The sequence below is a fragment of the Pimephales promelas genome, chromosome 8 (assembly GCF_988280905.1).
Source record: "Pimephales promelas chromosome 8, fPimPro1.hap1.1, whole genome shotgun sequence".
NCBI lineage: Eukaryota > Metazoa > Chordata > Actinopteri > Cypriniformes > Leuciscidae > Pimephales > Pimephales promelas.
This window is the reverse complement of record NC_142776.1, coordinates 2,840,828-2,854,825: the sequence shown is the minus strand read 5'-3', so window position 1 is coordinate 2,854,825 and position 13,998 is coordinate 2,840,828. Positions and strand designations below refer to the sequence as shown.

The window sequence follows — 13,998 nt, the reverse complement described above, 5'->3', positions numbered from 1 at the left end:
TATCTTTATGTTTTTAACGCTTAACTAATTGTTGGATTTTAAATCACGAATGAAAACTAATTGGTTTCCACTAGAAGTTCGTGGTTCGACTTGTCGTGACTGTTTTCCAAGATGGCTCCTGTCTGTATACACGAAGTGAACTGTCTTCATAAAGTATCTTCTTATTAAACGGTCTTACAAAGTTCTCAATGCTTCGGTTTTCATGTATGGACCCTCATTATGTTACTGTGTTAGTGTGGGGCTATTTTGAGCCTTGTTAGTGGTATAAACTTAACTAGCGATTTCTTTTTACTTAGTAAATGCCCCCATAACATAACAGTTTTTAGAGATAAAACTATTTACATTCGATTATAATGAAAACAAATCTCAGAGAACGGTCGACTAGGTACCGATGTTTTATTAGACCAAAGGTTCATTTTGTGTTCTCCTTCAATATAAAGTATAATTGTCTGTGTAATTAATTATACATGTCTATTAAACTCATTTCAAACATTCAAGCATATGCTTTTAGATCACTATGAAAACCATTATAATGCATCAAACAGGCTTCATAGGATGTTCCCTGATAGAGATCAAGCTCAAATATTGCAATTGTGATTTTGTTTTTGGTGTTGTCACTCATCTATGTATAATACAGTGGTGTATTCTACATCTACAGTACACCTGGGCCTTAATGTGGTGTTTACTGACGTTTATAGTGATCACAAACAAACTGAAAAACTGTTGAGCGGTGCAGGAGGAAAGCCTTCAACTCTTCAAAATAGCACAGAAGTCAGTCTCCTTCTACAAACGCTGGCAAAGTAATCGTCTTAGTAACACCTTTCAGACATCACAGCAGGGCGCGAGAGAAAGAGGGATTGAAACAGGAAGATAGAGGGAGAGCGAGAGAAAGGGCTGAGGGAGGGGTAACCTCTTCCATCCCACTGAGAACCGGAGGATACGCATCATCAAGCAAATCCCATCAGTGCTACACCTTCTGCATTCCCTCCGGAAGCGACAACCACAGGAGCCATCGCTGCCCAGAACACATTTACAGCAGCTCAGAATCAACCGATTCAACTGAATCAACTGAACGCGGATCCACAACACAACCAGAAGACAATACAATGCTGAATAAAGTCCTAGTTTTTCTTATTTTTGGCCCATTCTAACTAACCCACTGATGTCACATGACTACTTTGATGATGTCTTTATTTCCTTTCTGGACAAGGACAGTATACCGTACACACATTTCCAATGGAGGGACAGAAAGATCTCGGACTAAATCTAAAATATCTTAAACTGTGCGGTCTGACGGGTTTGGAACGACATGAGGGAGAGTCATTAATGACATCATTTTCATTTTTGGGTGAACTAACCCTTTAATAAATAAATAAATAAATAATTTCTTTTTCCTTTAAATCCTCACTCATCTGGCTTATGTTATGCTACTCCGAGCAATGTCTGAACTTCTTGCGTTGTTTTTGCCTCTTCACGATGACTCGCTTGGTTTAGTCCTCAGTTGTAAGCGTCTGCTAAATGACTAAATGTAAATGTAAATGGGTTTGGAACAACACACTGCAAAAAATAATTTTTGCACATAGTCTGATAGATGGATAGAAAATGTCTACTATAATAGAGAGCCTAAGTCCCGCCCCTCTGCTTCCGACTCATGGGACCTTATTTCGGAAAAAATATGAATGGCGAGAGACAACTTATCTTTTTATTCCGTCTGAACTGTGCCCTCAATTACACATATGATGTTTGTCAATTTAAAAGATAATTCTGAAAGTCAAAAACGTCGCAGTTTGTCATACAACAGAAGAGTAACAATTAGTTTTATGTGAAAATCGCTCTATGAACTACATCTCCCGGGAAGAGAAACAACGAGCGAGATCCGCTGCTCGTGTGTGTGCAGTCTGGTACAAAACGCTCAGGTATAACGGCGTAACGTTACGATTATAACGTAAGACTGTGGAAACAATGACAGACATTAGCCTCAGTAAAGTTAGCTTCATTCATTGAGAGAAAATGTGCGCCTGTGGGGTTTGTAGTCTTTGTAATTACGTATTTTCACAGTCTTATACCTCAACGGTTTTACATCAAACTGCGACTTTCTTTACTTTAAAATGCATCTTTTAAATTGGCAAACATCATATGTGTAATTCAGGGCAGAGATCAAAATATTTGTTTACCATTCAATATTTTTCCAAAATAAGGTCCCATGATGGTCGACCGGAAGGGGAGGGACTTAGGCTATCTATGACACGTGTTTTCAATTCCATTTTTTTTAAAAGTCGGCATGAAATGGAAGTTGCACTACTCTTTTCTTCCCTATTTTGACGTATATCTGAGTGAAACAGCTTTTCAAAGAAGAAAAACAGTAGGGTTGGACTTTATTTTGTCTGTGTGGAATTGATTGGATGGTTAGATGGTTCTGGTTTGCCATTGGTCAGTCTCACGTGAGTGACAAGGTTCCTTGTCCGCTAAGAAAAATACTCCTGGCTTTTTTCCTTACTGACAGATGTTTTCTTGATTTAAGCATGAACTCAAATTATTTATATAAACAGTACCCTATATATATATTTTAAAAAACAAATGTATTTCTTTTTCTATTCAAAAAATAAGGCTTAATTATTTTTTTCAAGTCATATTGGATTTCAAACAAAAATGTATCTTAAATATTTGCAATGGAAAACAAGTCAAAACTACTGAGTAAGAAAATCCTTTTATGCAGTGCGATCACACTTTTATGCAGTGCAATACTAAAAAAAACGTGAGTAAATGAAAACAGACGCTTTATTTTTGAACGACTATCCCATTAACATTCATTCACAATCTGAGATGAAGCAGGTGAGTTTTATCTAAATATAAATGCCTCCACTGATCTTTCAGAAAAAAAAATATTCATCTCTAATTCGACACAGCTGTGAGGAATACCCAAACTGAATTTTTATTTCTTTGTAGTTGCTCTTGCATAGCTTGGGAGACTTAATTTGAGTCAGTAGTGGAGATACAATAATGTAGTAGGGCTGGGCAATGATTAATCATGATTAATTGCATCCAAAATAAAAGTCTGTGTTTACATAATATATGTGTGTGTAATGTGTATAATTATTTTGTATATATAAATACACACACATGCATGTATATAGGCTATTTAAGAAATATTTGCATGTATATACTTTATACAAAATGTATATTATACATAAATATAAATATTTGATATATTAATAACACATTTTTCTTAAATATTTACATGCATATGTTCGTATTTATATATACAAAGTAATTATACACACCACACACACATATATTATGTAAACACAAACTTTTATTTTGGATGCGATTAATCGCGATTAATCATTTCACAGCCCTATAATGTAGAGCAGTAAAATGAAATGCAGATAGCAGCTCAGACCATTCAGTCATAGTTGTAAAATTTTCTATTTTTTAGCAACAGACCAATCACAGAGCACAGATTGAGACAAAGATCATCTCTGAAACTCATGTGTGAGATTGAATGAAAGAAATTCAACTTATTTCAGTTTTTTCTAGTTAAAACAGAAAAAAAAATGATGGAAAGCGATTGTCTGAATGATAATTAAATATAGCATCCACACGCATACAGTAATGCAGATTTCATATTTGATTTTGAGTTAAATATTCACAGGCACTAATCCATATCATGATTTTAATATGTGTACAGCCCTACTCTTCATTTATTAATCCAAAAATTGCCCGATTCGGTGACAATCTGTGTTAGAAAGTAAATTCTGCTTTAATGACTGAATTTCGCAATCGCGTCGCAGAAACCACAGGGCCGTAGATCTGCTGGGCTACTATCATCATCATCATCATCATCACCTCAGTGTCTCTTCTTCGCTTGCGTGACAGCGTCTTAAAGCCCTGTGGGAATCTGTCAGTGGGAAACTTTCATAGTGATCAATTTAATCGGCACTACCTCAGACGGAAGCACATCCCACAGCGTGAGTAATGCTTCTCTGACTGACTCCAAGCACTATTTACTGATGCATATTCATGTGTGTGTGTTTTCATTTCTCTTTCACCTCTCCTCCATCTCTTCATCTGTAACGCTCAGGTCTCTCCACCATTAATGATACCATCTCTCGCTCTCTCTCTTCTGCCGTCACACTCTCTGCCGCAGTCCTTCATGTGATGTCTCCTTCTCCTTCCTTTCTTTCATCTCCTCCTCCTCTAATCTGTTTTTCTTTAAGTGCTGCGGTAGTTTTGCAGTCGACCTCTTTCATCCAATTTCACACTCGCTAGTCTGTTTGTCAGCCCACCACAGACTGTCCTTTCACAAGATCCACTCCTCCTTATTTAGCCTCTCCTCTCCTTCTTAACTGCTAGTGTCATTCTGTGTTTATGCAACTGGCTCACGTGTGTTTGGCTATACTTATATAGTGGGTTTGGCTATACTTATATAGTGAAATATTCTAATTTTTGGTCCTCACTAGTTTATAAATCAACCCAATCAAGTTTTTATTTAAATCTACTGTAGCGTTTTGCACTGTAGGTTTAAAGGCCCAATTACCACAAGAAGATAATAATAAAGATATAGCTCTATAAATCTTTCTCAATATGAAGGAATAGCACAGCTATAACAATAACGATATAGAGAGACAATATTGTTGGAATCCTTTTGAGAACAATTTTATCCAGCTGATGAACAATAAAAACACTGAGAGTCAATCAGAATCAATCCTGCTGTAATGAGCTCGAGCATTTAAAGTGACAGTCAAGCATTGCGTTCAGAATGAACAGAATTAGTTGTGGATGCTAATATAGTTATCTTTATAGTTATTGTTCTTAGTGTGAATGGGCCTTAAGGGTTTGGGCTAGGCAATAGAAAATAGCATTAACCTAATATAAAATCAATATGCAATGTCCTCACTAATTTAGTGAAACAAACGTGTGTGTGTGTGACTCACTGAGTCCCGGTCTTTCAGTGCCGCCAGTATAAACGTGCGGTACTGCTGCTGTCCAGGTAGAGGCTTGTTGAAGTAGCCATTGTAAGTTTTCTCGTCTCCTAACACAAAGGTTTCTGGAAGATACTCCATCTTGGCAGCGATGTAAGGCTGCAGGAAGTCCTGAGTTTGTCTCCTCCTCCTCTTCCTCACATCTGAGTCTCCATTTCTCCCCAAAAGCTGATAAATCACAGAGGGAAAATGACAATGACAATGCATTGGGGGAAAAAGCATCCATTTATAAAACCACTGACGTCAATGTTCATATAATCTCATTTGCAAGTTTTAGGGCTAGATGATTAAAAAAAAATATATATATATATATATATTTTTTTTTAAATCTCTTTAAAATAATCAAGGCATGTTTTCCCACACAGATTCTACCTACATGAACACAAAAATGATACTAAAAAAAAAAAGTTTAAATTAAAAATCACTAAATAAAAACCATGTCAATGTCACCTTGTAGCTTAATTTTTAAAATAATTGCAAATATATATATATATATATATATATATATATTCAAAAGTGTCAGCAAGGATGCATTCATTTAATCCAAAGTGACAGACATTTATAATATTAAAAAATATTTCTATTTCAAATAAATGCTGTTCTTTTGCACTTTCTGAACATCAAAGAATCCTGAAAAGCAGCACAAATGTTTTCAACATTGATAATAATCAGAAAAGTTGCTTCAAATCATCATATTAGAGTGATTTCTGAAGGATCATGTGACACTGAAGACTGGAGTAATGATGCTGAAAATTCAGATTTGATCACAGGAATAAAATACACTTTAAAATATATTCAAATAGAAAATAGCTATTTTAAATTATTATAATACTTCACAATATCACTGTTTTCACTGTATTATTGATCAAAGAAATTAAATAAAATATGATTTTTTTTTCCAACCCCAAACTTTTAAACGGTTGTGTGTGTGTATATTTATATATATATTGACCAGCACTACTTTAAGTCTGTTCTGATTGGCACTTTCAGTCCATGAAGCAGCTGGACTGTGACCCAGAGGTCAGAGGTCGAATATCAGCCTCAGGTGCTTCAGTCAGAGGCATCATTAATTTAAAATGACATACACACAGTCTCCAGGAGCTTCATCTGTCTCTTTATAGAGCACTTCCTCTGTTTCTCCATCCATCACTCTCCCTCTTTTCCTTTCTCAACACTCACATAATAAGCAACAGACCACTGCTTCTTTAGTTTAGTAAAGCACATTTGGTCGAGACTGAATCAAATCCAAGGCCGCAGGATTACAGCTGAACAAATGAGGTCTAGCGGCAGAGAGAATGAGGACTGCAGCGGGACAGGGGGAATAATATCAGCGCGGTGATAAACACCAGCACAACACGCGATCCAATAATACACCTCTCATTTGACTCGGCAACGCTCATAAATAAAGGGCAACTCAGGGGAGAATGGCTGCGAGGAAACGGGCTGTTTCAAAACACTGGTGACACCATTGTGATTTTTACAGCGCCGTTACACCTTTTGATATTCAGTAGGCAGCACCTGAAAACTTTTGCCTGGTTTGCAGACGATAGTTTATTGAGTGCAAGCAAACTCATGAGAAAGCAAAACCATGTTGGAGCCCGAAAGCTCAGTAGTAATAATAAAAAAAGCACAAAAAAAATGCCAAGAGAAGCTTTTTAAGAGCCAACGAAGTGCCTGTGTGTCTCAACAGCTGCTGCAGAGAAACTGAGGCGAGTGGAACAACAAATACTAACATACCGTACAACACAGAAAAGACAATAAAGTTTGCAAACCCCTTGCAGAATCTGTGAAAATGTGAATAATTCAAACAAAATAAGAGGGATCATACAAAATGCATGTTATTTTTTATTTAGTTCTGTCCTGAATATGATATTTTGCATAAAAGATGTGTCCATATAGTCCACAAGACGAAAAAAAAAAATGACCCTGTTCAAAAGTTTATGGACCCGTGATTAGTTCACTTTTGTAAAAACTTTTGCTGATGATTTACTCACCCCCATGTCATCCAAGATGTCCATGTCTTTCTTTCTTCAGTCGAAAAGAAATTAAGGTTTTTGATGAAAACATTCCAGGATTTTTCTACATATAACGGACTCCAATGGGAACCAAACGATTCAAGGTCCAAAAGACTGTCCAAACTGTTCAAAGGGCTTTAAACGATTCCAGACGATGAATAAGGCAAGCGAAACAATGGCTCATTTAAAAAATAAATAACAAAGTTTAAGTTTTATATTGAATCTTGTATAGTTACGAAAAGTAGTTAATAGTTAAAAATAGTAAAATCTGTTTTATTTACGAATCTTTTTCCGAGTCATTTGGTTCATTCAACAAACTAAACGAACGAATTGACTTGGAAAAAGATTCGTTCATTTTGATTTTGAGTCACGAACGCGCATCACAAAACACAGCAAGGCGACCATTTGAGCTTATAAAACTTAAACTTTGTTATTTATTTATTAAATGAGAAATCGTTTCCCTTGATAAGACCCTTATTCATCGTCTGGAATCGTTTAAAGCCCTTTGAACAGTTTGCAGTTTGCACTGAAAGTGTCTTTTGGACCTTGAACCGTTTGGTTCCCATTGAAGTCCATTATACGGAGAAAAATCCTGGACTGTTTTCATCAAAAACCTTAATTTCTTTTCACCTGAAGAAAGAAAGACAAGGACATCTTGGATGACATGGGGGTGAGTAAAAAGTGAACTAATCCATTAACACCGTGTCGTCACCTGGATGATCCACAGCTGTTTTTTTTGTTTCATGATTCTACAAGGGGTTCAGCAAATTTCAAGCAGCACTGTATATCGCAGGATGGACATCTGTTTCTGTTATTTGTATGTGATCACAAACACACACTCACTTCATCCAGATCCATATCCTCCGGGTTTTCCCAGCGACGTAGAGTTGATGCAGTTACTGGTACCACCGCTATATAAAACCACCTAAGAGGAAAACACACACAAACGTGTCATTATAGTAAAAATGTTCAGATTCAGTGTGTTTGTGAGGGTGATGAAACATGGACATTAGACCACTGATTGCATTTCTGAAGTACTTTCTGTTGGCCGACTGACTGAAACAAACACTTGAATCCCATGATTAACAGCTGAGTAATTCCCACACTCTCACGCCCGTACTGAGCGAGAGCATTGTTTGATATGTGTGATGTCTATAATGTCTGATGTAACCGCCTCTTTGGCTTTGATGAGGAAACATGTCTGGTAATTTGTAATGAAAGGATTTGGGAGCTGTCTCTGGTCAGAACCGATGGGCATTTTCAGCGTTCAGCCAGCTCTGACTGCACTGGATTACGGCAAATCCGGCTCGCCGCAGTGAACTAAACCCATGTGAGATGACTCCTCTGAGCTGGGATGGGAAGTGCCTCAGTCTCACTTAAGCACAACAGTGTAATATTTGCTCAAAGAGGAACAGGATTCTCGCATTTATGTGCGCTGACCTCTGAGACTCCAGCAAACATCTCCTTGAGAGCCAACATGTATCTTTGGATTGTTTTAAAGTCCCCCCAGAGGGGAAAATCCAGCTTTTAATGTAGTTTCTATGTCTACAGTATGTGGTGTTTTTAAGACAAACCATGTGTGAATTCACAAGTCGACAGCATTGCTGAGTATTTTCTGCTTAAAACTGAAAATACGTGAAATCGTTTGGTGTTTCTGACGTCACAAACGACCTTGTAACCAATAGGGCTGTGCAAAAATACACTTTTTCATATTTCAACATCTAGTATCGATATTTAAAATCCAAGTGTGTCTTAAAGAGCCACGCATAGTAATGCTCAGACACACTTTGTCTCTCTCGCGCTCAGACACCGGTCTCCGTGATGCGTCAAACTACGGCCAATGTAAGTTAGCGGGAACTGCAGCTTTCAGAGCGAGTGAACAAAAAAGAAAGAGAGAGTGAGTGTGTGTTTTTGCGAGCACGAGTGAGTGAGTGTGTGTGTGTCTAATGGTGTGCTCACACTGAACGCGAATTTAATTATTTGTGCGAGTAGATTACATACAAAGTCAATGCAAAGACACGAATAGACGCCGGGCGTTGCGAATGACGCGAACTGGGCGACGCGTTTGCAGCGAATGTTTTCCGCGCAAGTTGAAAAAATTGAACTCGAGTGAATGTTAAAGCATCTAACTAGACACGAAAGACGCGTATTTGACGCTCTATTCGCGCTCGGTGTGAGCACACCATAAGTGTCCGATCGCGAGTATGGAAGAGAGAGAGTGTGCGCGCGCGATCGTGAGTGAACAAGAGAGTGTGTGAGCGAGTGAGTGAGCAAGTGTGTGTGTGCGATCGCGTGTGTGTGCGCGCTCAAGAGAGTGAGCCAGTGTGCTTCATGAAGCTACAAATTTCATTTTTTCGCTAACATTTTTATACAGTTTCAACGAAGCTAAGTCCCATTTTTCATTTAGCAGCATAGTACATCTTTACTGTTTGTCAAATGTGCATGCCATTTTAATCATACAACCCTATAATCCCGAACTTAACAAGAATCAACAATGAAATGTTATTTAATTTGTACCTTCTGGACGTTTTGGTATGGTGTGGCTGCGTGACATATCGCTTGTGTTCTCTGCCATCTTGACATTATTATTGTTTTATTTTATTTTGTTTTATTGTTTAATATATATATATATATATATATATATATATATATATATATATATTTTTTTTTTTTTCACTGAGGAACACTGAGGAATAACAGCACTGATGCTGTGTAGACTGCAGTAAAGATAATGCTTGCTTTTACTTTGGTGTGAAATGTCAATCAATGCAAATGTTAATATCATTTTTTTTTATAATTATTTTTTTCTGTTTATTATCAAAGCACTTAATGTAGCTCATATGTGATGCACGGCGTGTAAGAACCATCTCGGCTTTTACTGATCATTAGTTAGCGATGCATTTTTTTTTTTTTAACAGAGGGCATCATTTTGCAAGGGGAAAACAAATGCTGCTTTTCATTGTAAGCCATTTATTCCCACTGGGGGAAAATAAAAAGACATTTACACAACAGTTTGATATTTTTATAAAGAATGGCATGTTATTTTTGCAAATGAAATGAAGCGAAAACAAATCTGCCAACTAAGTGAAAAAAGAAGCTAAAAAACTGCTGTGGATTGAAGCAAACTCAATGACGAGATGAAATGGAAACCTGGGGAATCACTAATCTCGAACACAGCAGAGTTTATTTAGCAGATTTAATTACAGGTAAAGTACATCAATCATCATCAGCGCAATGCAATATATCATGTTGATAATAGCACTAGAGAAAAATAAACCCTATATGTGTTGAAACTCGCAGAGTTGTAATGTATTTCAGTGCTTTTCCACATCTAATATTTATTTATGTATTATAGTGCAATGTCCGATATTATATCCGACGCGTTGTAATGCTAACTTCTTGGTAAATTTGGGAGAAATTTAAAGGTGCAAGAAAACAAAATGTAATAAAATAAACATCTTAATGTATATTTTCAACGTTTTCTTCATAGCAGCTTGAAAGAGCACATATTGAACATATTGAAATCTCAAAACTGATCGCTGCATGAAAAATCGATGTTTTTGCCTGCCGTGTCTCGCATTAAAAGCGCTATGTAAATGAATGTGACTTGACTGACCTGACGAGGGCGCTGTTGTGCACTTTGGGCAGTGTGATGGTGAGTTTGCCGCCCTCCTCTGGGTCTTGTTTCTGGTGGGCCGGTTTGCTGGTGAACAGGTCCGGGGCGGTGCGTATGGAGACCTGCTGTTGTAGTCCACCAGCGCTGTTCCCTCGGCTCATCAAAACGAAGGAGTAATCGGTGTCCGGCTGCAAACGCGTGATCAACTTTCTCTTCAGGTCGCCCTGAACCTCAACGCTCTGCTGGTTATACAGGATCTGGCACAGGGGGAGCACAGGTTAAATCCATCACACAACGAGACTCATTTTACACTGCATTTTCTACACCACAACCGTGGAATGACAGGGAAAAGGCACCTTGAAAGGCACTTGGGACTTGTAGGTTTCCGGCACCTCCCATGTGAGCAGGACAGAGGTCTTCATCACAGCTTTCACACCAAAGTTTTTAGTGAACTCTGTAGAGGAGGTGAGAATAAAAGAGTCACCCCATCTCAGTGTTTGGCAGGGGAAACGCATCACTGCACTGATTAACATGCAGTTTGAGACTGATAACGGCTTCATCTCAAACCACACATCAAAAATCAAAGCCGACTATCTGCTCTCTGCATGTGGGTTATGCTATAGGGAAGCTGAGGAGTCAGAGAAATGAAAGAGACGCCATCTCAGCAAACATATTTAAAGGCATGGATCATCAAAAACGAATATCCTGTCAATATTTCATCAACCTTCATGTACCAAATATGCCCGTCACAATCAGAATTTTTTTTGCGTTGATGATTATTTGCACAAGTATTTGCGATGAATTATTTAATTGTCTCTTTTGCTCGTCACTTACAATGTAAAGCTTTTATTATAATTTTTATTTTTTTTAATTGTATATAATTTTAAAATAAAATAATTATTATATTATATTATAATAATATAATATAATATAATAAAACAAAAAGTGAAATTCTAACCACCAAGAATGTTTGGCATGATGCAAATGTTAAATAGCAATAAAATTGGAGAGTTTTTCGACAATTACTTTAATCCTTGATTGCCATTTATTTCCGCACTTAAATTTCTCTTATTTGATATTTCAAATAATTGTGATTAGATCAAATAACCACAATCTGACAATTCATTGCCTAGTTGCAAACCTGTATAACAATATTCTGTGAAGCACAAAAGGAGATGAAAATGGATGTTGTTGAGGTCCAAAAATAACACAGAGGTAGTCCATATGTTCCATGGAAGAAAGAAAATCGTACAAGTTTGGGAACGACATAAGGGTGAAGTAACCCTTTAATGTTTCTAGCATAAGATGAGCCATATGTAAAGTTTTGCAGCGACCGCAATTCACAAGCCATACAGTACGTCTCCAACCATCTGCTCTGAGAGTTTTTCAATGAACGTGTGTATGAGACAAAACAGAGAAATGGCTGAAACGTAATGACTGCCTAATATGACAATCACAAAACACTTCACTTGCATAACGTTACAGAAATTGAGTATCGAGTGGACAATGTTTTTTGGGTGGGAAGTGACATCATCCATCAGTATTTGATCGCACTGAATCAAATCTTGTCTGAGTTAACTCACGATTGTGTCCTAACAGATGCGGCTGTCCACAGAATCATGCGACGAGGCATTTTTTCAGCCGCTTGGCTCTATTTTTATCACACAGCACTGAGTCTCTCCTCCCACAGAGCAATCTCACTGGACCAAACCATTAGCAAACACAGAAGAAATCTCTTTAATGTCTCAGCAGTGAGATTAAATGTTTGTTTCTTAGATCTCCTGCTCCTTAAAAAAAGAAGCACCATAAAAACCACTTTCATTTCTTAAAATTAAAATACTTTTATTTTCAGTATCCAAAAAATATGATTTAATTTAATCAAAGTTAAATAAAAAAAAATAATTCAAAACATTAATTAAAACTTTTATAGTGCATAAATTATACTAAAAATAGATTTGACAGCAATCTGAGCAATAAAGGTTGTCCCTGGTAAATAAGACTTTGATCTCAATTCCAATTTTATTTCCTTAATGATTCCATTAACAATTCTTTTAGAACTCTTGAGGGAGCGACTTCTGATTTGTGAGTCTCTTTGACTAACACAGTTATTCATTCCTGAATTCAGTCTTTTTTCTCATCACATTCAATTCAGACTGCACAATTCAAAAACCCACAGCTCAACTAAAACACTCATTTTGTTAAGATGCTATAGATTCAGTAGTGGCACAGTATATCACCTCGGAACAGCAGCGCAAGAGTACAGGTGAACCTCGAAAAATTACAATATCGTGCAAAAGTTATAATTTTGATGATTATGGCTTACAGCTTATATTCAAAATCTCAGAAAATTTATTAATTAATTAACAGAAATGTCAGCCCTCTGAAAAGTATAATCATGCATATGTATATAGTTATATATACTAAATACGTAAATTAGTTTCACCTTTTAATTTGAATGACTGAAATACATGAACTTTTGCACAATGTTCTAATTTTTTGAGTTTCACCTGTATTTCAGAGGAGGTCATCTACATGGAGAAATAGAGCTTGGGTGATCGAATGAAGTTCAAGCGTAGTTCAGACAGACGACTGATCGCTAAAAAATATCAGCTGACGCTCTGCTGATTAGTATTTAAGCCCATTCAATGACATTTACACCTCTTTACCTCCAAGCATCTTCATAATAGAGCATTAGATTCTGTATAGAAACTCTATGTAATCATTGTATCTCCTTCTGTAACATATGCAAAGAAACATTTGGTTACCCAAAGGGGTAAAACTTTACTAGGGGTGTGCATAAGACTGACATGACACCTTCATAATTAATTATCAAACTTAAAGGATTAGTTCACTTTTGAAAAAACTTTTGCTGATAATTTACTCACCCCAATGTCATCCAAGATGTCCATGTCTTTCTTTCCTCAGTCGAAAAGAAATTAAGGTTTTTGATTAAAACATTCCAGGATTTTTTCCATATAATGGACTTCAATGGGAACCGGATGGTTCAAGGTCCAAAAGACAGTTAATAACTGTTTCAGATGCAGCTTCAAATGTCTTTAAACGACACCAGACGATGAATAAGGGTCTTATCATGCGAAACGATCGATTATTTCAAAACTTATTCCAAAAAACCTAACTTTTCTAAGGACAAATGCTAGCCTTGCTATATTCTGTGAGGCGCGTTTGCAACGTCACGTATTACGTAATTACAAAATAATTAATTAATTTACAAAAAAAGGAATTAAAAGGAAAAACAACGATGTCGGACGATTTTGATTCTGTACTTCCGGCTACGTCGCCCGTGACCTTTTGAACGTAATTACGTATTACGTGACGTTACAAACGCGCCTCACAGAATATAGCAAGGCTAGCATTTGTCCTTAGA

At 36.9% G+C, this 13,998-nt stretch overlaps 1 protein-coding gene across 11 annotated transcripts in view; it reads right to left on the bottom strand.

The window, feature by feature from the left end:
- The window catches only part of ptprfa (protein tyrosine phosphatase receptor type Fa), a 255,269-nt gene that overhangs the window by 31,040 nt on the left and 210,231 nt on the right, over positions 1 to 13,998 (bottom strand). For all 11 annotated transcript variants that reach the window (XM_089133721.1, XM_089133725.1, XM_089133722.1 and 8 more), the window contains 4 exons: positions 10,970 to 11,067; positions 10,614 to 10,870; positions 7,841 to 7,922; positions 4,935 to 5,150 (listed from right to left, as the gene is read on the bottom strand). In XM_089133721.1, coding sequence (XP_088989847.1) covers positions 4,935 to 5,150; positions 7,841 to 7,922; positions 10,614 to 10,870; positions 10,970 to 11,067 — 653 coding nt within the window. The remainder of the gene's footprint in view (positions 1 to 4,934; positions 5,151 to 7,840; positions 7,923 to 10,613; positions 10,871 to 10,969; positions 11,068 to 13,998) is intronic.